The 26479-nt window shown below is 37.1% G+C and overlaps 1 protein-coding gene across 1 annotated transcript in view; it reads right to left on the minus strand.

Moving 5' to 3' along the window:
* Window positions 1-8606: 8606 nt before the first annotated feature.
* Window positions 8607-26479, minus strand: part of LOC145993689 (nuclear receptor coactivator 5-like) — a 58638-nt gene continuing 40765 nt past the window's right edge. The window contains exons 8-9 of the mRNA XM_083129460.1: window positions 10894-11211; window positions 8607-9539 (exon numbers count right to left, since the gene is read on the minus strand). Coding sequence (XP_082985586.1) covers window positions 9172-9539; window positions 10894-11211 — 686 coding nt within the window. The 3' untranslated portion in view covers window positions 8607-9171. The remainder of the gene's footprint in view (window positions 9540-10893; window positions 11212-26479) is intronic.

Below are 26479 nucleotides of genomic sequence, written 5' to 3' on the forward strand. Positions count from 1 at the left end.
AATATAAATAAGTACACAAATTCCACGAACGCAATTTCAGTTTCTATAGGACTGCAATCTTTCTCCATCCAAATTACTTTCATAGTAAAATTAGCACTTCAAGTCACTACTACTTTCATGAAGGAACTCTCCCAAAAATCATGTTTAATCCTGACCAGTATGTTTTTTTTAAATATTTAGCTGCAATCCATCTACAGACATAATCGCAAGAAGTTACTGTATTTTTATTATATCTAATTTAAGAATAAAATACACTCATAGTGCAAACCTTTATCATCTTCCATCCGCTCCCATCATCATCATTCCCTTGTTTTCTACTGCCTCCTCCTTATTTTGTACTCAAATTAACAGAATGATCCTTCACTAGGTTATACAGAGCAGCATTGTCCGAAAAATTAAGGGGAGGAGATACAGTTACGCACCAATTGTGCATTTATTTCAATATTGCCCGAATGGGCACTTCTACTTAAAAAACAAAAAACCTGGGCATATCAAGAGCATGAATTTCTCTCCATGTTGCAATTGGAAGCATTTTTTTTATTGATTATTAAGCTGGACACGATATTTGAAAAATATGAAGAATAAGAATTTTTGGAATCCCATGTATTCCTTATGGGGAATCAATTTCAACATCAAGTTACAGCTAATCAAATGGGAGATTCGACTTTTCTGCTTGGCAATCACTTCTTCAAACTGCCCTCTTATCGTTGATATCTTTTTCTGTTCCATTGGAAGTTTGATATTTCCAAGAGAACAAATCCTCCTTGCCTCCTGATAAGTGTTTCTAAACCTGGTGCGCATAAAAGAGCTAACTCTAAATTGATGACACTTTATTCTTAGTTTTCACAATCTAGATCCGGTGGCATCACTCATCTCGTGGTCATATGAAATGGAAAATAAAGGATTCCCTGATAACAATAGCATGCCAATATCATGTTAACACTGCACTATAAAAAAATATAAATATGCTGACCAAGGCAGTAATTTATTTTATTAAAAACATAAACTAAACGTAACGTTTCAACCTTCTAGCAAGGTCTTCATCAGACTCTGTATCAAAATCAAATGATGAAGACCTTGCTAGAAGGTTGAAACGTTACGTTTAGTTTATGTTTTTAATAAAATAAATTACTGCCTTAGTCAGCATATTTATATTTTTTCATAATCATGGAAACAAGGCTTAATGGTGTTATAATTGCACTATAAAAAACAAAGTAGCTGGGGATATAAGAGGGGGTGGGGTGACACAGCCAACATAACAATATCATGTCACGTGCAAAATGTATAATCATGGCAAAAGTTGGCCTATGTGGGCCGAAACCAGTGGTGGTATCATAGTGAGGCATGGGGGTGGGCGCCCCAGTTCACAGCCAACCAAGTGCACGAAAGAGCCAGCCAGATCTGGCTCCAAGAAAGCTAAGTTGCCAACACTTACTCTGAGGGGAAAGCCAGGCGGAGATGTCCACATGCCCCTAACAAAAGTTTATAAAAATCAGTGTCCAGGCCTACACAGGCAACAAAATTTCTGTTACCAAAAATAAAAGCTCTGTTTGAGCATGGTAAGCTGCCAAAATCTACTCTAAATACCTGAAATGTATTACATGTTTAGCATACTTGACAAATATAATTCCCAGCAGTGGTTGTAAATTCATCGTTACCTTCTACCCATTGTTGGAGTAATATGCTGTTACTTCTTCTCTCCTTCAGAATTTATTGCCACTTCTGCAACACACACACACACACACACACACACGCAGTTTTATCAAGATGTCACATTAACAGATAATCCTCAAATAACGTGACCCCAGTGTTGTCTTTGGAATTTGGAAATGTGACTCTCATCTCAGAAAGGTTGAAGAGAGGGTGGGTTTTTCTATCTTCGCAACCAGACCATCCGCAATGCTATGAAATCAGATTTGGAATGTCCTTGACCCTACTAGTGCCCATGACCAGAAGAACTAGGCTATTTTTTAATGCTGACCCTGACAAAAAATGGGGAAAATGAAGCAGACAAGCTTCAAACTAACAACTACATGAAAATTACTCCCAATATATGCAAATTATATGCATTTTAAGCTAAAGTATGCACTAACATCCCAAATATGTATTTATATGTCCTATAAAATTTCACCAGAGTAATCCACAAGTGAAATGGATAAATAAAGAGCATATGAATTTTCTTTAAGGGGAAAAAACATGCAAATATGCAAAAATCCGCCCCCTTGTAATAACACAAAATTATAATTCTGAGATATAAAATATGAACCACATGGAGAAAAGTTTTAATTGGCAATTAACAGATCTACTACGCAATTTAGAACTGACAATTTGGAAAACAGCTGCGTTTACTTCCTTCTGTTATAAATGCACACAAAAAATATGCATTCAACATTGGAAACATTAGCAATAATTTATGGTCTGCTCAATTGACTTTTCATATTAATCTCTTGAAAAGGAAACATCGTGAGTTCATATTAAACAGGGCCTTTTAAAAAAAAATATTGAAACAAACATTTTAAAATGACAAAACTGTAAAATGTTACACTATACAAGGGTAACATTTGCATTAATTTCTTATTTAAATTAGCCTTTTGTAACAACTTTGCAAACCACTAGGAAGGCCAAGACAAAGATGGAGGGATAACACTGAGATGGACCTAGAGGAAATTGATAAGATGGAAGAGATTGGATTGATCTTGCCTGGCAAAGGAACAGATGGAAAGGCTTGTGTTGCTGCAGCCATAAACCTTTGGGTTTAAGAAGGCTAGAGAGTTGTTAAATATGCGTGATTTTTAAAACAGATTTTCGACTATGCCAGCTAACAAAACATACCATGTATCCACAGAAAGACAACAATAATAGGAAATAAACGACATTGGATTCAAGAAATTCAACATTTAATTTCCATTTTACCATCATTCATTGTCATTCTGTGAACACTTTATAAGTAGCATTCTTGCATAACAATCACTAATATATCTTTCCATTGGACAAGTGTAAATGGGAAAATATTCATCTCGCAGCTATGTGTATGGGGTCATTTAAATGGTACGATATTATTGAGAAAATTGCACGTTAATTGTAAGGAAGATTTTGCAATGTCTACACAATGAGAAGCAAGCTTATATTTTAAAATATCACTTGAAGTGCTAATTGGCTGCTACTGAAATCATCTCTTACTACACACTCCATACTACGTTTTATGATACAGATATTTATATCACACAAGAAAAGATGGACAACATTCATAGTGCCTAGCGTGCATTCCACTCCCCGGCCGAAACAATAAAACTCCCCTTCGTTCCCAAAACTTGGGAGCTGTTAACCTTTGACACAGATGCGGAGGGAATTGACATAATGACATCAAAGTCGCAGATTTCTGCATAAATGGGAGGTTGCAACAGGGGCATCAAAGGTAGAGACAAAGAAGCTACCCTGTGAAGAAACTTTCTGACGTCTAGAGAAGAGAATCTCCTAAGTACTTGCCACTACTTAAAGACTTCTTCTTATAAATAAGATGAACGAATGTAATAGCTGCTATTCATGCTCCCTGAATTTATCCTTCACCAAAGTTGAGGAAAATAATATCTGCTGTCTACATTTTCACTCTTCACTGCAAACAAATTACACAAAACAGTTTTACCTAATGTCAAGGGGGCTGACCTCAATGCCAGGGGGGCTCACCCCCCCCCCCTGGCTACGGGCCTGACTGTATCTGAGATACATACAACAAAAATGGTTTATTTTCTCAGATATGATTAGGCATGTGCTTTTCAGTAGCTTCTGAATACAAACGACCACAGCCTAGCTTGGTGCTCCTTCATGCCTAGGCTTAGTAGGCTATTTGTATCTGTGATATATATGACTGATTTTGTTTGGGTTAATGGACTGTTGGGATCCAGAAAAATGCTGAATTCATTCGTTCTATGCTCTACAGCAGTGATGGTGAATGCAATGAATGTTATATCAGTGACAAGGGCCTGTTGGCAATTGTAATAATGCAGGGATAAGAGAAGGTTATTCGAAGACTGAACTGGAATGTGAAGAAGACAGAAATGAACAGCCGAGTAATGCATATAAATAAATGTTTGTAAGGTGACAATATCATATGTAGTGCTAAAGATATGTTAAATTAAAAATAATCCTGGACTTGGTATCTCACAGATACAGCACAACCGATTGTGTTCCTTTTCCAGGTGCGATCAATGAAGGGTTAAAATAAATTTTGTACAAAATGTTTTGTGTAGTATTTTCAATATCATGTAATTTTGTTTTACCAGCATGTAAATGCCCGATTCCTAATTTTTCAGTTGGAGGTGGCCCAGCAGAGGATAATGAGCTGGGGATCCTGGAGGAAGAGGTTCCCAAGCAACAAAGAAATCTTCTGTTCAACTACATGTCAACTTCGCGGTGGCAGGTATTTGTAGACACAAAGTTATAGTAGACCAGCCAAGAAGCAAAAAAGCTTAAAATCTTTTACCTGCATGAAATGCTAATAACAGGCATCCATGCTAAATCAATCAGTCATAGGTCTGACAGAAAAGGATGCCACCAAAAATTTTGACCTTAAAGGTCATTTGAAGTTCAAATTCCAAACTCATCCAAATATAGTCATGTAATATATCAAAACAAAGGTATGGACGAGACAACCAGTTTTGTATTCTTTTTAGGTCAAAATATTGATTTCAGAAGTAGGTCATAGTCCCAATTTGAGAATGTTATATAGGGTTATTCAAAATGATTGTAGAAATTGCAATATTTTTTGTGAGCAGGTCGTGAAACATTTGGCACTTATAACCATGCCAATTCATCGAGAGACTTGCAAAGTTTTCCTTTATAATAAGCAGTGTCCTGCAGTTATGCATTTGGCCGCTAGGAGGCAGGTTTTACAAGTTAGCAAGTCACGGCTCTGATAAGATGTTTTTTGGGCTTGAATTTAATCATAGTCAGTCAGTTGTCGTTCTCAAACGACACATCACCGGTGATGTTTACAGTTTCAGGAGACATTGTGCCTGCATAGTGGAAAACCAGAGGGAACTCCGCAAACCAAAGTGACTATGCTTCGAGCTTATACACCTGAGGATTCTGATCGAAAGATTTTCAGAGAAGGGCATTGATCAATGGTAACTGACTGCCTTTGATGGAATTTGAGGTGGGGAAAGTCTTCTCAGAGTTTTGAGGCACCATCTTGTAAAACCTGTCCCCTAGCAGCCACATGAGTAACAACAAGGCACTACTTATTCCAAAAGAAAACTTTGAGTGTGCCTCCATCAATTGATGCAGTTTTAAATGTCAAACAGTTCATGAACTGGTGAGAAAGAAATATTGAAACTCCAACAATCATTTTGAATAACCTCTATTTCTGATGAGCAGCCTTCACATCTGAACTTTTTGAAAGCAAGTTCTGGGCTGAATGAATTACAGACAGAATTTGGCATGTATTCAACCAACACAACTGAACTCATACTGAATGGAAAAAACATCTTGACGGGCAGTGAGATGAGAATAGTTAATAGGTTTCGACATTTTCATTAAATGTGGCCGATGATAGATGTGCACTCCACAATGCAGTTTTCCATCTTTCTGATATTCTGTGACAAGAACATGTAAGGACTCGTGATAGAACTGGATGAGAAGCAGCGTTGAACTTGCATCGAAAGTGTAGCGAATAATACATAGTTACATTAATCACAAAGCAAATTATTTGGTCAGCATTTTCTGTTGTTGTGTGCCTATGCACAGGATGAAAATCATTCCGGGCTGTGGTATATTTGGCTTCTGCCACTTCAAGAGGCTATTGGAGGTCTCTCTATCCTTTTACATGCATATTGGGCACTATACATGTCTTTCCCCCTATCCCATTGTTTTGGCAGTGGGTGGTTGCAGGCAGATTGCCATCACCATCACCTCAATCTCACACGGATGTTAAAAGGAGAATATTCTTGTCCTATGTTATCGTTAAATGCAAGTGAACAGTTCACAACTAAATAACAGTCGGCTCCAGGTAAGGTAGGCAGCATCAAGCTAGGGTTTCCAGCTTCGAACCCTGGTCAAGCCATGTATGTATCTTTGTGTTTATCCTGTTCACCATTCATCATTGTGCCGATTAGACTATGAGGTAGATAAATGATGTAAAATAAATAGAATTGGATGGAAAACAGCTAGATAAACAATATACAGGGATGTTATTTAAGTCTTTTACCACGAGAGCATCGGCGGCCCCGTCATGCAACAGGTCCCTGCAAATTGCCTTACAGGAAGTCTGTAACAGAAATAGTTTGTTTTGTAAAGTTTCCACTTTTCACAATTACAGTTACAATTGAAATAAGCACGTACCTTGTCGCAAGGATGCTGGAAAAGGTGTCCCAAATACAGATATTTCTGGCATCTAATCTGTTACGACTTCCTGTAACGCAATTTGCCGGGACCTGTTGCATGCAGCCAACACTCTCGCTGTAAAAGACTTAAATAACCTCCCTGTAGTATTAGTTTTGAGGTGCCTTACAATAAAGAGTTCCGAAGTTTGATACTCGGAGGCACATATTGGTTCGGATCCTACATTAAACAGAAAGTCAAATTCCGATTACCCTATCTGGGTATAAAGTGCATTTAAAAATAAGAACTCAAATTTCCAATATCAAGTTTCAAATTGTGAAGTATGGTTTGATATTTTCTGAACACACTGGTTTCTTTGTTCAATTTGTTTGTCTGCAGACAAACAGTTGTTGCTTATTCTTCGATATATTTCCATCATTTAAAAAAAAAAAAAATCATTGTACGTGTGCCGAATACTCTTATAGTTTCAGGAATTTCTACTGTTCGTTTACAATAGCATAATTTAATCAAAACTTTCATATCAAAGTTCAGTATTGCCATATTGTTACTTATTCTTTTTATATATATTGTACACAAAATACCAAATTATCTCCAGGATCGTACATAGCATATGGTGCAGAGCACATGGAAAACAAGCTATTTTTCTGAGTAGGCTTTAAAAAATGTTTAATCCATGGAATGTTAATAGCAAGCACCAATGCTAAACCAATTGGCTACGCATCTTACAAATATTCGAATGGATTTTGATCTACATGACATACTTCTGAGATGGATATTCTGACCTAAAAATAGTACCAAACTGTTTCTCGTCCATACTTTTGTTTCCATATATTACATTACACAACTATATTTGGATGACTGAGATTTGACATCTGTGTCACCATATGACCTTGGTCAAAAGTTTTGGTTGCATCCACCCTAGATTTTCTGTTAGACCTAGGACTGATTAACTTAGCATGGATGCCTGTTATTAACATTCCATGCAGGTAAGTCACAATTCAGGTCTTTTGCTGGTCTAACATTATGATTTCTGCATTTTCTTCGTCAGTTTATAGCTTTTGCAATTATTGTTTGTTAAAAAACATATGTATTTTTGACAAATAAAAATAAGTAATTCATTGTGCAAATTTTGGTGAATGTTTGACAAAAAATGCTATAAAAATCACCCTAGGTACAACTTAAATAATTTTCAAACCTCTCATTTCCCCTCCCCTATCACCGCTCTTTCTTCTCACCCACTACATATTCTCCTTCTTCTCTCACTACTCTGTCCTCTCTCTTATCTCCTGCTCCTCCACCCTTTTTCATTTGGCCTACCTTGTTCCTTTTCCCCTTTCTTATTTCACTCCTTTGTGGTCCTTGGTTTGATTCCAGGTGGGGAACATAGTGGATTGTGTGTCACTTTAGGCAGCAGCCCAAACCACCTATGTGTAACCTACATGAAACTTTTTTGAGCTTCCAGCTAAATTTTGACTGGATGAAGTAGGTCCTTGATTTTGAGGGGCAGGCTGTGAGGGGGGAAGCTAGAACAGCGGTAATTTTGAACCCTCACAAGAAATGCATTTAAAAATTGCAAATTATTTTGAAATTGAAATTTTATTTTATATTATTTTCAGTTTTATGTATTATAATCAAGTGTTTAGGTGGTTTGTGATATGTTTTGATTACAAATTATAATCAACAATTGAACACTCCAGAATATGCAACATTTCATCACGAGAAACTGTTACTTAACATGTTTGGAGACATCTTTCCAGGTCCAAGAACACTACCTAAATGAAGATCTGCATGTAAACTGTGACAAGTGCAAACCTGGTAAAGACAAAAAATACTGGTATTGCAGCACTGCTTAACAAAACTTTACAGGGGTCAATTTCAACCCTCCAGCTGTCCTAGGAGTATGTGAAATTTTACAAAGATATTATGTTTTGTAATATACCACCATAAAATGGACAAAAAAAAACCTGAAAAGTTACAAAATTTCAAGGAAAAAATAAGAAAAACGGGATACTTATTAAAGAAACTGTGAATGTAGGGGCCATTCTAATGCCAGACTACCACTCAAGACAAAGGCGACCCGGAACTTCATATTCCAGGAGTATACTGCATACCCAATGAATGTGGGACACAATTTATAAGACAAATAGGAGATGGAATGAAATTCAATGTTCCCTGATGATTAGAGCAATGTAAGCATATATGAAAGTAAACACTGCACTTCCTAACTTATCTTCATGGGATATTTTATCATAGAATAACATATGCAAGTATTATAGGAATACCTTCTTGTTCATACAATATAAAATTACTACACAGACAAAATTATAATGATGGTACATTTGGAACATCGTCCAGATTGTAAAATTGAAAGCAATTTCAAGGTTTCTACTAACACTTACAACATACACTTGTAATTGAAATGAATATTAGCCACATAATTCATCAAGAAAAAATGTGCATATGATGGTATGCAAATGTAAACAAATACAGAATGCTCAAAAATAATACACTTGTATTTTCTTCTTGCTTACCTCAGTCACAATGTCTGCCCGATTGCCAATCTACAATGGGTTTGGTTACATTCAACAGGAGGTTTGTACTTTTTTTTTGTATAATCATTCTATTAAGTGTGCGATAATAGTATCTAATTCTTTTGACAAACACTTACTTCCACTCTTTCATATCACTTGCAGGTTACACATTTTTTTTTTCTAGGACAATGTTACTTAATTCGATTTTGTAAATGCAAAGCACAAATAATAAAAAAAAATTGCAATATGAATAACTGACAACCAGAGCTAAGATATTCTTCTTTGCATGTCTTGATCGTATCTTCTAGTATCTTCTTCCGCCAGAAGGTGAGGCGTAAGCTCCAAACAAAGGCTGTGCAGGAGGTGCTCCCAAGCTGCTGTTGACGGGAGCTGTGTTTCCAGCCGTTGTGGAAGGTGGGGGTGCACCCGATGACACCTTGCGGAAAAGATCTCCTTGGATTAAGCTTTCCAGGGCCTTCTGGACATTCGGGTCGCTGAGCAGTGGGGTGGGGCTTGTTCCCTGGTTTGCTTGGGGAGGCCAGTTAGCTGGCGGTGGCACTCCAGTCGGTGCTGGTGCACCTTGGGATGGTGGAGCCGGACCCGAGCCGGAACTGTTCAAAATGCTGAGAATCCTATGCTGCAGTTCTGCTTGCTTCTGGCCAGATGGTTCATCTGTAAATCACGAATCGTGAAAGCACATTTGCGTATGGAGAGACAGATCTTTAAACAAGAAAGTGAAATAATATACTGGGATAAGGTACTTCTTTATCCACAAAACAGACCTATCGAAGTCCCATTGATTGTCGTTCAAGTTCCCAAGCAGCTTTAGTGCTCAACAAAATTAATAGAACTTCGATAAATTAGTTTCTCAGATAAATATGTTCATCATTCCAGTATATTAAAATACTACCATGTTTTTCATTCCCTGTAATGTGAAACCAGAAAGTGAAGTTCGCAAAAAGGGTAATTTACCCACACTGGAGTACTTCAATTTAAATATTAGCTACTTTATTTTTAGTCAAGGCAAGAACTGGCATCTTTCTAGAAAACAAGAACATGCACAGCCAAACATTTTTGGACAATTTTTAATTTTTAAATTCAAGCATTTATGTACAATATACGTAACTCTTATCTTCGTTACACAAAAAGTCAAAACACAATAACCTTTCAAGACTCAACTAAAAACACTAAATAGAACAGGTTTCAGACATGAAACCCCGTTATTGAATGTTGAACAATGAACACCAACCGCTGCAATTGTTGTACATTACCAACACATCAGATCTATCCAATCTGGCATGGTACCATTTGGTTTTAGGAAATGAATGAATTTCGAATCAAATAGATGAAATTAGAACTTGTTAGTGAAGGAGCAACATCAGCTTTGTTTTTTTTTTCTCATGTGACTGTTTTTTTGACAAAATTGTAACAAACCTGAAATAATACAGTATATGCTTTTGAAGTACTTGACAATGATTGAAAAATCATGCACTGCACTTATTTATTTACACGGTCAAATATAAGGGGAGGGTTTAACCAATCCAAACCCCTTTCATTGGTTGAGTAACTATTTTCATTATTTTTATAATCAAACAAATCTCAAAATAGGTCACAACACTACATTGGTTGAAAAGGTCCAGAAAGTTATCACACACACACACAAAGTAAGTATTTTAAAAATAAAAGCCCAATTCTAATAGTTAAATGTAAGGATAAAATTGTTAGGATTAATATAATTAATGTAGATCAAGTCAATATTTGCATCGAAATTGTATACATTATAACAAATTGTAACTATGAAATTTATAGTCATTGGGCTGTTTTACCCCACCCATTATATCTATATAAATAAGGCTCATCTGTCATTATAGAGTTAGTTGAACAAGCACGTACAAGAGAATGACTCACATATTCCATCAGTTTTTCCAACTGCCTACTAAATATCAGCAAAGGGACAAGCAGAAAGTAACATCCACGGCTGAAGTCAGAACCTTCACATGCAAGATCACCGATTGTATCTACTCACCACCCGGATCAGCGCCGGCCATCTCTGCAGCTGCTTTAGCATCACCTATCTCCACCTTCATCTGTACTTCCCTCCTGTCTTGAAGGTACCGAATAAATCGGTCATACTGCAGTACCGTCAACTGCCTGTTGTCTGCAAAGGCACTCAACAGAAGCTGTATATGCTCAGGGTGGCGCTCTTGTGCCGGGGGTGCCATCAGGGGCTGAGATGGGAGAGGTGCTCCTGGGCCAACGGGCGGTTTTCCCTTTGTTCGGCAATACAAGTCGAAGTTTCGACCAATAAATGACACTGCATCTTCCAGAGGCATGTTGCGGTGTTCTGTTTGATTGAAATAAAACGGGTATTAGATTCTCAAGATTGCTCACGTTGTTATAATGCTACTCATTATAATTAAGTCCTACGTGCCTGAATCTAAAAAAATCTTCACGAGGCATCTCCGTATAGAAAGATATACTCTCATATGTAGAGCTCGAAAGTTTATGACAAATCACCATTTTTTTTGCTGAGGCTTGAAAACAAGGCTAAATCTGTAACCAGTCAGTTTCTCATAAGTTAGAATGAGAAAACATTGCTTTCATTTACCATTTTTCGGCTTTTTTTCTTCTTAAGCTCATTTTTCAGTATTTTTTGCCATCTTTATTGAATTTTCTTCTCCCCTGTTGTTTCGTGAATTTCAAATGCATGTGCTAGCATAATTTTTTTATTTACATTTCCTGACATGCTCTTCTTTAGCTTAGCAGGTTCACCATTAATCGAAAATACGGGGCAATGGATTAAATAATTAATGGTGAAAAATTTATTTTTCCTCCAGCACTTAAAATACTTTGTCTGAAGCCTACTTTAATGTTCCCTTGCTGGCCACTAGAATCGCTTTACTTTTGGGTTTTAGTCACAATGTAAAAAAATATAATGTGATGTATGTGAATAACTTACACAGAAAAAACTTGAACTAATTTTTTTTAAAAAATATATTAACACTTAAATTGCTTTTTCTCTTTGCTTCAGTAGTTTTGTCTATACTTATTCAACTACTTTGTTGTAGTTTATGAAAAAATCAAACTTTTAGAGGGAATATTATTTTTAGGCCATTTTTTACAATTTTAAGGCTATTCTATTGGTCATCTTTTGAGATTTTTTAGGTCATCAACTTCCGAGTCCTGTTCATGTGGTTCAACTTGTCTCAGAAGGGACTTATTTGAAATCCACTTTGGTATTCTAATTTTGAATAATTGGGATATTTTTCTAATTTTCTAGTACGTAAATCCTTGTGTATATATCATTTGCTGTTGTCTAAATATTTTAAATACAAAATCAGCTAATAGCACTGTGAAACATAAATAGCTAGACAACAATTTTCCTGATTTGTCCCAAAGGATTTCTGATGTCTGCAATACAGAACAACAACCCTTCCTGAATTAAGAAACAAAAAAGGTTGAGTGGGGGTCTATCCTGTTCAAGTTCAATGCAGGATTAACTTTTTGAACGTCTCAACGATTGACTAGTTAATTTTGTACAGAAAGACCCTTTTACTTTTAATTTACAATTTTTTTTTTTTTTTTTTCGATGTTTCAAGGAAGGTGAAGGTGATAACTACTTACTTTTAGATGTTACATGGTGGGTGCTCACTTTTTTGGATGTTAAAGGGAATGATAATCACAATTTACTCTTGCATTGATGACAATTTATTACTGGATATAGTTGTCAAAGGGGAGCACTATTACCATCTTCCTTTTTATCCATCAAAGTAGTCCACGTTGTTACTAGGTGTTGTCTCACACGGGTATGCCTTTTAACTACAAAACCATTTCAATCCTATTTAGAATTATTATATTAACACGTTCCACGTAAGTATGTGTTTGTATTTGCCTGTAAACGACTAAGGTAGTTTAGCTGAGATGTCCGTTTTTTCAGGGTACCCGAGAGCATGTCCAGGCCCAACACGTTTGGATCCTTGGAGGACCAATGGAAGGAGGGGGGAGGGGGGTCATCGATATTGTACACCAGCAGGAACCATCGAAGAGGTTGGGTTCCTATCCACCAGACTGAAAAAGTCTACGAGAAAGCACCTTTTGCAGCCTCCAGGGTGCCATTTTGAAAACAGTTTAGATTCAGAAAATAACTGGGCTGGCCTTTTAAATGCCCCTCCCAGTGCTGGGTGTGAATGTGTTAATATCACAATAAAATAAAATATATATACACACTGGCATTCTGTAAATGCAAATTGTGACATTTGAAGCATGACACCAGAATCAACAATGGTTCACGATTCCATGGCTTATATATAAAAAAAAAATCTGCCAGAACACAAAAAGTAAGCAAATTGATTAGTTTTAAGAAGTGATGGGTATTAATTGGGTGAACAAATTTATGAACACACATCACAAACTTTTATTACTCAAGAATGCATCACAAATTTTGCACATGAAAGTTTGTGAGATGAGGCATATCCAACATAATATACAGTGCGTCCATTTCGATCTGCAGCCGAGAGATCGGGAGAAACGTGGCGGGTGGCGCTGACGGAGATGCCGACATTTGAGGCCTGTAATGCCCGCTTATTTTTGTGGACATCTTGCAAAACGAACACTAACCTGTGTTATAACACGCAAAAGTTCTTCTGTAATTCTTCCAAGTTCCACCCTTATATACACAAATAAATACGCTTTAGAAATTATATTAAGAGCCACAGATAATACTCTGTAAAACATTTTAATCATAGTTTTGACCAGTAACGTCCTGCTTAAGTTTATATCCTTGAAAGAGTTTTGTGTCGATGGGGATCGTTTGGAGGTTTCGAATGTGCAACACTGTATCAAGATTACGCTGCAGACGAACCGTTAAAAGCTAATGGTGTTTGTGAGCTTCCTTGCAATCCGAAATCTCCTAGCTCAAGTTTTTTGTTCCTTCGCGACTACAGAGCTGTGAATATAGTGGCAGGCAGATGTAAACCAAGAGCGTGTTAATTTCGTACTGTGCGTAAGAATGTTATTCTTGGTTACTTGCCGTTACTTGTTTGTGTTATTGCAGTGTGTATGTGTGTTGTGTCAGTCAGACGATTGGAATGCCAGCCGCAAGGTTCACGTTAGAACAAAGAATTTTTATGTATGACACTTACGTGAAAACAGACTCGTGTCGAGACGTGTGTAGGCAATTTGTACAGAAATTCCCAGGCGTTTCACCTCCACATAGAGATACGGTTAGACGTCTTGTCCTTAAATTACGAGAAACTGGATCGTTAAATTTTAAAACACCTAAGCAAAAACGACGGATTCTAACCGAAGCAAAACTCGATGAAATTGGTGCAGCGTTAGAACGTTCTCCAAACAAACCTCTACGCCGTGTTTCACAGGAGATGGGCGTGTCAAAATCATCAGCACATACAGCCACTAAGCTACTAAAATTAAAACCGTACAGAGTTTCTATAGTGCAAGAATTACGGCCCCCTGACAACGTAAGTAGAGTAAATTTCTGTAATTGGGTTTTGCAGAATATTGTAGATGGTATTGTTGATCCACAGTTAATAATTTTTTCGGATGAGGCATGGTTTCACTTGCGTGGTTATGTTTGTTCACAGAACAATAGATACTGGAGCACTGAAAATCCCCGAATAATACACAAAGTTCCGTTACACGATGCAAAAATTGGTGTGTGGTGTGCTGTAAGTGCCAAAAGAATAATAGGGCCTATATTTTTTGAAGACACAATAAATTCAGAGAGGTACCGCACACAAATACTTGCGCCGTTTTTTCAGTTGTTATCAGATAATGAGAGACAATATGGGTATTTTCAACAAGATTCGGCCACAGCCCATACCGCCGCTGATTCTTTGGACGCTATAAGGGAGGTGTTTGATGACAGAATAATTTCAAGAGGTTTATGGCCTTCACGTTCGCCAGATCTTACCATATGTGACTATTATTTGTGGGGAACCTTGAAAAATAGAGTCTACCGAAATAACCCTCATAGCATCGACGAACTAAAAGACAATATAAGGGCAGAACTAGGAAGAATTACGGAAGAAGAACTTTTGCGTGTGAATCAAAATTTCATCAAACGATGCCAGGAATGTGTGAACGTAGGTGGACATCACTTTGAACAACTCTTATAACACAGGTTAGTGCTAGTTTTGCAATATTTATATAAATGTCTGCATATGTCCATAAAAGTATGCGGGCATTACAGGCCGCAAATGTCGGCACCTCCGTCAGCGCTGCCCGCCACGTTTCTCCCGATCTCTCGGCTGCAGATCGAAATGGACGCACGGTATAAAGTAAATTCTTGCTATACGGCGTACGCTTTTTAGAAGGAACATAAGTTCAGCCAATATGCAGCCAGTGCTGTTGCCAAACCAACTGCTAGCGGAAGGGAAACCTAGAGAATTTGCTGTGTCCAATATTCTGCTTTTTTACATATAATGCATGCACATTATATTCTAGTACAGTGAAGTAATATAGTGAATATCTACACAGGATTATAATATCATATCACTGCAGCTTATAAGAGAAATTCGTACCTGAAAGAATTTTGAAGGTATGTTTTGTAGGGGAACTGCAAGGTCATCATCATCGCTCTCATTTCTGTTTTCTAGCATGTTTCCCAGGAGATATGAATAGGGGTTCACCGATTTCTGTGGTAGATATTTTACCCAGTTTTATAATACACGACACTGTATGCACACCTACACCACACGCTTTAGCATAAGTTCTCGACCGAGAAAAAACTGTTTTCGCACGCACTTCTTCAGAACCAATTCCTTGAAGTAAGAATAACTTTCAAAATAAGTGTGTGTTAAGTGTACATAATACTTGAATCGGCATTCAATTGTTTGTAACGTTGTGTAATATAAAATTATGTGTTCAGCCATCTTAGAAATGGTCTTGTAAGTTGAGTATTAAATCGTTGTTATTTTGTATCCTCGTGTTAATCTTTATATCATGAAGTACCATGAATCAATTAATTAACTCTGCATACATACACGACAATAATTTTCTGTCTTGTGAACGTATTATTTTACCCTTGGTGCCTATACTACTCGTGCTAGGTTTTGAGAGCAAAATTATTAAATAACACTCGCGGAACACACACTATTGCACAATAGTCAAACATAAGGGCCATATTGCACAGCGTGCTATGATTCTGGGAGTCTCGGGTTTGAATCCTGGTCCAGCCATGGGTGTTTGCAAATGTCTCTTCATCACATAATCACTCATCCTCATCTTTGCGATCAGCCAAAAGTGGCAGAAAAATGATGTAAAATAATCCAATTAAATCAATCAATAAGGGCTGTATTGATTTGTTTATTTTGCTTTGTCTTTTGTGCCACTTTTGGCTAATTTGCGAAGATGGGGATGAGTGATGATTGATGAAATTGATAAGGAGACACCCGCAAACATCCATGTCCAGGCTGGGATTCAAACCCGGGACCCCAGGCATCAAAGCGTGATGTGATAACCACTCCGCCACGGGGGCCAGCAATAAAGGCTGTATTGAATCCTCTCACAAGTCACAACTGTTCTTTGTGGCATACAAGTAAAATAATTTTACACTGCCCTTGCTACGAAAACGCTGAACTCACACTGACTCAGACTTGCAACGTTTGTTAACACCTATGACAATGAAGGGTCATTGTGTATATTCAGCAGAATTTAACACCCATAGCATTTGGAAGACACAAAAAGTCAGCAGCGTCAACACAGTGGCAACGACAATAACAGATGGAAGGAAAATGAAAGGGATATTGTGTGTGTGTGTTGAGACATGCTGTTTCCCGTGTTTCTTCAAGAAGCTCTAACTCCAGCTGTAGGCAACGGAAATTCATGGCACTTGCAGAGCCAGGTTCAAAATGCCATGCCCCATCTTATGATGAACCTTAAAAGTGGCGAGTTTCATGAAAACTTCTTGCACGCAAGAACAATACAGGACACATCTATTAACTCACGCACCGCAGTTTCCTAACTGTACAACATTGCACTCCTGCTATAGGCTGGTTGCCAAAAACACACTCTGTGTTGCCGCCTGATATCACTTCTAAAAATGTACGCCGTATAATGTATGAATTGCTCCCAAGTTTATAAAACAATTCTGAAATTTTAGTTCAGTAGCAGAAAACAACTTTTAGCTGATCTTAAAAAAAAAAAGGGGTTGAGCACTCACGTGCATACATGATGGTGGTTTGTAATTTGGCAAGTAAAAATAAAAAAAGTAAAAATCTTAGTTTTTTCTTATTATTATTAGTTTAAAGAGACAAGGATTACCCTCGTTAGCAGTTGAAATGCACATACAGTACAAGTTAATGTGATGTGATCAACATTTCACAACCTTAGAAAATAAAATACAGGGTGTACACAATGAAACTCCGGGATTTCGGGGTTTCAGTGCAATGTTGAAAATTAGGAAAAAAAGTTACGACAATCCAGTCTTTTGTGTTTTTTAGTTCATGTGCATCATGCTTGGCAGCACTGTCGTCACTTTTGTGAAAATGTCATCTTATCAAGAGAAAGCACACGCTGTGGTATAGTTTGCAGAGTTAAAATCAATTGTTACGGTGCAGCGTAAGTTTTGGCGAGTCTTTAACAAAACGAACAAGCAGCATCAGGGCATGGTACATAAGTTTTCTGGAAACGGGGAGTGTGTTGAAGAAGCCAGGGGAAGAAACGCCATGTGTCTCCAACGAGACAGTTGAGCCCTATCCCCTGGCCACCACGTAGCCCAGATATCACTCCTCTGGACTTCTTCTGGGGGTATGTTAAGGATGCAGTTTACTCAACGAAGGTGCCAGATGTGAATGCTTTGCGTGGCCGAATTGTTGCTGCCATTGATACCATCCCTGATGACGTGCTGCAGCGGACGTGGCGCGAAGTGGAATACCGGCTGGACATTCTTTGTGTCACTAAAGGTACTCACACAGAAGTGTGGTACTATTTTGAAAGAAACTTTTTGAGTTACTCTTTGCAATAAAATTACCAAAAAATGTGCAGGTGTGTTCATCTTAATTTCCAGTCACTTCAAAATCCTGGAGGTTCATCGTCTACACTCTGTAGTTTGTGTCAAATGTTGGCCCGAGATTCTTATAATTCTCTGAATGTAAGTGCCACCAGTTGTGTATTAGCATGCAATATTAATTGGACGTTATCCACTGCCCAGTGCTTAACATTATTTATTCCAACACTACATTTCGAGAGAGAACTTTTCTCTTGTCCCCAAGTAAACAAATTATTTTTCCGGTGGCGGGGGAACAAACCTATGACAGACCTATGATTTTACTACCAATCTGGTGCACTAACCAACTACAACGTCCAATCAACATTGAATACTAAGGACGTTCGTCACAAAGTCCAGACCTGCAAGTACTTTCTAGAACTGTTTCAATGCATATATATCCACGAGACTTCTACAACCATGTAAGATGTACTCAATGGACAATAAGTATTCTAAATGTGGAAGCATTACTGTATCACATTGTATGCTAATTTTTATATGGCCTAAATGGAAAACTAGAATCAAATGAAAACTTCTTCAAGAGTCCGATAAAAAATTGTATGCCCGAATGTATACAGCTCAAATTTACATATCAACTGTGATTTACAACACGACTTCAAGGCAGCAACACTAACCAAGTGAGGTTCAAAACTACATTTTTGTTATTTTAAAGATGGCGAGGAGTGAAGAGGAGTTGTTTCTTGCACTCTGTCAACCCAAAACTAACAGAAATTTCTCAGCAAATGAAAATCCAATATCTCTGTGCATGCTTACCACACCAGCAAGTTTATTAATGAAGGAAAAAGTTCGACATTAGCCTCAGTTCGCAAGCAGATGGGTGCAAAGGCCTTCGCAGTGGCCCATAAGTGACTGTACGTGGACCCCAAAGAATTTATTCTTCTTAATGTATACAGGCACTTACTCAAAGTTGAAAATATATGTAGATCAGCCATAAGTCTGTGCTAAAATGCAGCAAACTTGCGCAGCCTTACACACAGAAATCTACTAGCTAAGAAACAAAAACAAATGAAGATATTCATTTGATTCTCTCCCTTGTATTTTTCTGGGAACTGATGTAATTAAGCCAGTAAGAATCTTGGACATGTGTCCAATAAAAATAAATTGAGCAATTGACATTGCAAGACAGATACAATTTTTTCGTTACTTACATGCAGAGTGCTATGTCATTTTACCTGTAGACCAAAACTACAGCATGTGCAAACAGACACTAGGCAGAACTTAAAACTCGGTTTTAGTTTTTTGTTGTCATTTTGTACACCACCCAAGAAATATCACAGTAGAAAAGTACAAACAAGATTTTTTGTATCCAAGGATTTGATAGCCACGAAAACAAGTAAATTAGTAATGGATAAAAAAAATCACATTCACTTACAAACAACTATAATGATTCAAAGTAGTTTAATTTTCATACACAATCATTACAGCAGCATTTTGTGCACTCTCCACAAATGCATTGCACTATGATTATATGAAATGGTTCAAATATAATCTGGAATTTAGTTCCATCCTTCACCGTAATCTATGTTGCCAAGCAGTCTTTGAAGAGCTCTGACACAAATTTGGAGGCTGTAGCAATCCACACTTTCGATAATTTTATGCGCGAGAAGTGGTCAAACCCTTGGAAATTATCTGAACTCCACACCAGTTGAAGACTTGTTTCATTGAACAGCATGATCAGTGCTGAAGGTTCAGCAAGTGGCTGAGCATAAGCTAAAAAAAATATTTGCTGTGGAGAACCCACTCAGGTATTTTGCCGGATAAGACTGATAGGAAGAACTAGATTGCATTTAAATTCAACAAGAAAATGCATGCGGCCAAATAATGTTTAAAAAATGAATTCCAAGCCATCTATATCATACCTCTCAATATTGTTTTTAAATTTCATTGGAAACTAACCTCTATTTGTTATCCACACGTCTGGCATATGGCGTGGTATCTTATTTCTGCCAGATCTATTACAGAGCATACTATACGTTTATGCTTTCTCCACCAACAACAAAAGGTAGTACATATACTACATAATGACAACCATCCACCTGGTATCGTCCCGAAGTATGAATAGTATATGTACTATAAAGATTCACTAATGCCAGCAAAGTTTCTTTATATATATTGTCAAGTCATATTCACGAAATCGGTGACTTCACTTGTTTAGCAGACAAAACACGCACACCAAGACTTTCAGGATGCCACACAATGAGCTGCTCAGTATGTCGAACATACTGCAATGTTCTGGGTTTAAATAATCAATTCCTGATTCAACTCTATGTACTCAAGTCATGACTTTCTACAGCGATGGTACCGTGAGAAGGCTATAGGCTTTTGCCCACACAGCTGTTTAATGTGAAAAGATTTTGCTAAGTCGCCAGAATTTCGGAATCATGTTTATGTAACGATCTCACAACTTCTGTAAAGTGATACACAATAACAAATAATTTCACTGGACGCCAATGCATTCTCTCTTTTACAACTTTTCTGCCTCCCCGATGGTGTAGTTGTAACATCATCACCTTGTGATCAAAGGGTCCCGGATTCGATACCTCGTGGAGGCACATTGCACATTAGTTCGGATCCCAATTTAAACTGTAGATCCAGTCCCGATTAGTGAACACTGGTGCTTCACATTGGGGAATATTTTTTTCCCTGGAAAGTATCTCGAATATGTGCGTGATTTTTTGTACTATAGTGCAAAACATATCAGGCAATGTGCTGGTACAATTTTGCACATTTACGTAGTGACGTCGCCACGTGGGGACATGACGATTTTCAAATTTCTTCTTTCTTCCTCTTCTTCTACCAGATAACGGAAAATTTTGTTTTTATGTCATACGCTTATAGCCACATCTGTACTGAACAAAACGAGGTATAATTTGTAACTCCAGCTTTCTTAGTTCCAGAGTTATAAAATTTTATATAAAAGCATGCGGAAATTTAAAATTCCCACTGAAAATGCCTCGGTCGTTCGTGCGTTTACCACGAAAACACGCTCAGTCGTCTAAGGGTTAAATGCGTTATTAGAAGGGATATTTCATTTTGTGTAATAAGTGTAGTTTTTAAAATAAAAAATGTCATTTTATATACTGCTTTTCATCCAATTTTTCACCGCTATAACACTGAAATTTTATTTTATTTACCGCGTTTGAACTCTAAATTGACTTTCTTTTATTTACGAAAAATATGTGCCTCTACAAATACGCAAAAAATTACCTATAGTAGACAACACAAATGCGCACAAAACAAATACTGATTCAAAACTCTCAGCATTTCATCATGTTTCTGCCCATTTCCCCTGAATTTTAATTCATTCAATCAAGCTAGGCACAATATCTATATCAAGCAATATCCGTATCTAGATTGAGGTGGTTCGCTCCCTGTAAACAGGCATTGTTATTCAAAAAGATAGTTTACAGATTCAGTAATGTCACATCTTTGTCTTCCTGCAGTGATTCCCAATTGCATGTCATTTTGTACATTCTTACAGCCTAAAGAAATTTGTTGCTTCGATTGAAATCTACGGATTGTTCTCACTCATGGTAAAAATAATTATCTCTGAAAAATTAAGATCTCATTCCACTTCTTTGCTATGAAGATGATCACCAATTTCAATATAAGAAATAAGTACGATTGTTTCACACCTTGCATGTTAGATAATGGTTGCAAGGTAACATTGTGAAGTCATCTGCAATGACCCGTACTAGTCAGTAAACTGACAATGCGTCAATCAATACATTGATAGAACTCTAATGGACATTTCCACTACAATTAGCACTTACTTGTATATAGGATGTCATTAAAATGGCATCCACGGACAACAGAAACATAGAGAACATTAAAACAATGTTTCTTGGTAACATTTTGGGTGGTGTGTTCTTGTGGCCCTATGAAGAATTAAAGAAGCCTGTTTTGTTGCCTGTATGCTGGCACCCCAACATAAAATTTGATCACATCTGAGACATTGCTTCCTGTCGTGAAACAACTTGTGCAAGTGTTGCAAGGAACACACACATATTCTGTGAAAAATTACATCCTACCAACCACATTGCATGTTGTAAAATGTAGTGAGCAAAAAGTCCCGTAATCCAACAGGAGGTAAAGAAACTATACAAAAAAAATGTAAAAAATAAATAACATGTGCAAAAGGAAATGATTGAAACAGAGGAAGAGAGGAAAGAAACGAACCTCATTCCCCCATTTTCAAGAAAGGAAGAAAGAGGAAGGAAAATGCAGGTAATTTTTTAAAAATTGTTAATTCCGAAATCTGGCATCTCCTGCTCGATGCCTACTATCCACACAGCTAAAAGAACACTCGTAGTGTGTACAAGTACCTAAAATCAAGGTAAAAGGTAAAAAAAAGTAAAGTGCTCCCCTGTGCTTAGCACGATGCCATGAAGCCGTATTGGGGGTGTGGGGAAAACACCCCACACTTTCTCGATTTGGTCGTGAGTAGGGGTGATGTGATCAGTATCACGCCCCTGACTACCTTTACCCCCCAGGTACCCGCTGCTTCCAACGTTAGAAAAATTTCCGGATTTGAACCGGCCGGGACCTTTAGTACCTAAAATCAAGCAAAGTTTCATTGGCAACTCTTGGATAATAAAGAGTGTGCAGTGGGGGGACTATAAAATGGTGTATCGTAAATTCCTTTATAGAGCCACTGTTAGCTTCAGAAACGAATATGTGTGAAATCAAGATCAGCCACACCCAGTTCTGCAGAAGCTTGAATGATGTCATTCCACTAGCAAACGTGCTGCTACTGGGTAACTGGCACCCCAACATGAATAGAGATTAAAGAATTTACCGTTTTTCAATGCACGCAAACACAAGTGTTACAGTTCATATTTACAAACCTTGAAAGGAGAAATACAATTTTCGTTTACGATGTTTACATAAGTAATTGTTATTGTAAAAGCAGTAGGTACGTTATAAACATTTTTTAAAATTTTTTGTCATTATTGCAGTTACACAAAACGATTGTTGAAAAAAAAATGTGCAAACACTCTTTCAAAAAGAGTTTATTAGAAATAGAAGTAATAACCATTATTGTTTGTGATTCGAGTACGTCATACTCTTGAATGTATACAAATTAAGAAAAAAGACTGAACTGAAAAAACACATAGTTTTTGAAGAATGACGCATTAATTTCTGCTATGTGCTGGTAGGTCAACAACCTTTTCATAGCGCAATACGTATGGCAATTGATACATCTACTGGCTATCCATGTAGGTCCTTGCATTGCAGTATTCATCGTAAAACAACAGGTTAACAAGGTCAGTTATTTTTGTTGGTTTAAAAACTAAATATGTTGCTTGACAAAAAGAAAATTACAAGCACATACATGAAAACATGGAATTTCAGTAAAGCCATTGAAGCTTTGAAAACACATTTCTTATTCTGTGAGGAAATGAGTAATCAATTGCGTAACTTTGTTTTATATTGTATTTCTAGTTTATTTTTCAATGTAATGCTAATTTATCTCCCCTCAAAAGAGAGTAGATTTCCTTGTAAATATATTTCCGCATTACACATGAATCCAAGCAATAGATAGAACCCATCCAAAAAAGAAAAAGTTCCATTCGTGAACTGCAGACATAGTTATTCAATAAATAAATATCGAAGTGGCTTCAAGATTGTTTTTCTTGTACAATTTAAGATGTATTTTGTACATTACATTATCTGTCCACATACAAGATAATTTCCAACACTTTTTATTTTTTTTTCTGCCACTTCATTACCAATTTTGTCATTATTATGGTGCTCAGTAGAGGAATAATCATACAACGGAGGCCTCACTTGCAACAGTACGATTAGATTCTCTGAATTAAACTCCAATTTTGACCTTGCATGCACTGTAAAACCTGTACGTAAATGATGTCAAATGATCAGTGGTGATCACATGCAGTTGGTGTGCTGAAGAAAGTGGATTCGTGCATGGACAGAGCATTTTGTTGCATGGCGCTCCTCGCAGGACAAAATTCCCCAGACTTTCGTTCTTTTGTCGCAAACCGTCACAACGTGACTCGTCTTGTCAGAAACCATCACAACGTGACACGTCAAAAGTTTGGTCTGCTGTGCGGCCACACATAAGAGCCTCATGTTAAACCTTCCCCAAGTCAGTTTGCAACAAAAATGACTCATTGCATCATGTCGTGTCTGATTCATTGTGGGGCTGGTCTTAAATAACTGGTCCATGCTATACCCTGGTGAAAGTAAGTGCATACCAAATACAATTACAAACCAAACTTAGTATTTTAAGATGATTACATATTATGATGATACGTGTCATAAGCATCTTTCACGAGTCGATATATTTAATTTAGCTTGCTGATCATATATGTTCAGAGTGAGATTTTAAAATGCTAAAAGATTGGTACAGAAATATAGAAGCCGACTGAGTATGATGATTGATCACAGATGGCAGCTGAATGCAGTGCAGCTGACAGAACTGTTATACAGTATTAGGAACACTCAATAGATGTCCTCAATGCAACTCTGATTTCAAATTAACATAATTAATGTTTTGTTTATTGAACTACTTATGATGGTCATTTTTATTCAATGAGTGATAGTGTTTTAAATAAACAGTATCTGTTTATAATGCAAACTTAATTTAAAGTGAGATATGCAAGTTTGCAAGAGCGAGGAAAATCATTCAAGAATGGTATCGTTCTCAAGGAACTGGTTAAAAGGATGGATCGCGGAACTAGTTGGTGAAGCAGGAAACTATGGAATTTAGGTGAACGGAATCGGTTGAAAGAACTGGATAAAAAGAATGGATCATATACTCGGTCCAGGAAAATGGAGGATAATGAATGTTGTAATGTAAAGAGCAGGAAGAATCAACAGGAATCATGGTTATTCTAGGATCATAAGTGAATCCGAATTGCACGACAAGTTTGCCAAGTTTGCGATTTGTGAAACGCAACAAACACTGAAGCAAAAGTTAGTGTGAAAAACGATAATTGATTTATGGATTCGGTCGTGATGGATTTCGATGGGAATACATTGTGATATGTAAGTACACATTTCGCTTCACACCTGTGCTATAATCAGGTGAGTGCACTAGGAACTTGGATAATTTTAAAGTTTAACACCTTCTTCAGTACGCTAGCAAATCGTGTGATATGGTCATGGCCATGATTCGCGAATTTTTCTAACGCAAGACTTGGAGGGAGTTTTGCACGTCGGGCAGCCATCTTGGGAAAAGATGTTCAATAATTACAAACGAATGTAGAAAACAAGGAAAAACATTATTTGTCCTTATCATCAGGTTTTGACGCACTGTATGTTTACTATTTTTTGGGTGAAAGGTGGTTCAACATATAAGGGACTTAATTATTGAGATACATATGCTAACTTTGGCTAGGGTGAAAGAAATCCATCCAGTCAAAACAATTTTCTGCATGTATTATAATATGCTTGACAGAATGTCACTTGAAAGTGTCTAAATTGAATTTAGGTCAGCAGTAATATTGTTATGCTCTGTTAATGTTAAATGCATGCCTGCTATCGCATGTTCTTTTAGGTACGACATTTCATTAGGTGGTATATGTACAAACAGTCCTGCATGCTGTAATTTTCAAAACACTGTAAATGTTTTTCTTACTATGATGATTAATGTGAAAATCCAATAGGCTAACGCAGCACATGGCCTAATTGAATAACATTTAGCAATGGTTATAATCTCGTAATTGCTATTGATATATTGTATCTATCATTAAGGAATTGGTGAGGATTTGTTTCTTGAAAACAGTTGCAGGGCATACTCAGACTCAAAATACAGCTACAAACACAAGTCACAAATGTTACGGTTTATATTCTAATCTACGAAAATTGTTAATTGTATAAGAATTTCAGACTAAAATTTATCTAATCATCTTTAAGATATCTTGTCTTCCGTCAGTCAGATCTTGTTCTGCAAAGAACAGTAACGAAGTCAACGGATTGCAAGAATTCAGTTTTATTTTTAACGCAACTTTCTTTTCCTTCCCCGATTAATATAAAAGCTAAACTGTGAAAAACTTGCCTCAATGCATTTATAAATATGTATAAATTCAATGCCAGTTGGATTAACAAAAGTTGCAAATTTTTCACGTCTCCGGAGAAAAATTCAAGCAGAATCCACGCATAATTCCCGGAGCCAATAATTTATGCAGAATTCCCGGTGAGTAGCTAGCCACCCTGAGTTGGAAGGAAGAGGCTTGGAGGGAGAACAGGTGAAAGATTTTTAAATCTGTTTGGTGTGGATGTCACATGGAAGGTTGGTACAATTAAGATGTGTCTTGAGTTCTGGAAAGGTTTGGCTAATCACGATAAGTTGACTTTGATAGCTTGATATCACAATGGTCCTCCTGTCACCGCTACTAGCGCTACTGATATACGTGGTTTGTTTTTGTAGACTCGAGACTCATTTTGAGTTTTTGAGTCGGAGGCTTGTGTTAATTGATCCTGATAATCACGCTTTTGTTGGCATAAAAGGAAAAGCAGGGTAACGGAAATCCGAGCGGCATACACGTTTTAATATGCTCAATAAATACATATCTCTGATAAATTAAAATTCAAAAATGCATTTTCACGAGACTTTTTTTCA

The sequence above is a fragment of the Lepisma saccharinum genome, chromosome 1 (assembly GCF_977018435.1).
Source record: "Lepisma saccharinum chromosome 1, izLepSacc3.1, whole genome shotgun sequence".
Classification (NCBI taxonomy): Eukaryota; Metazoa; Arthropoda; class Insecta; order Zygentoma; family Lepismatidae; genus Lepisma; species Lepisma saccharinum.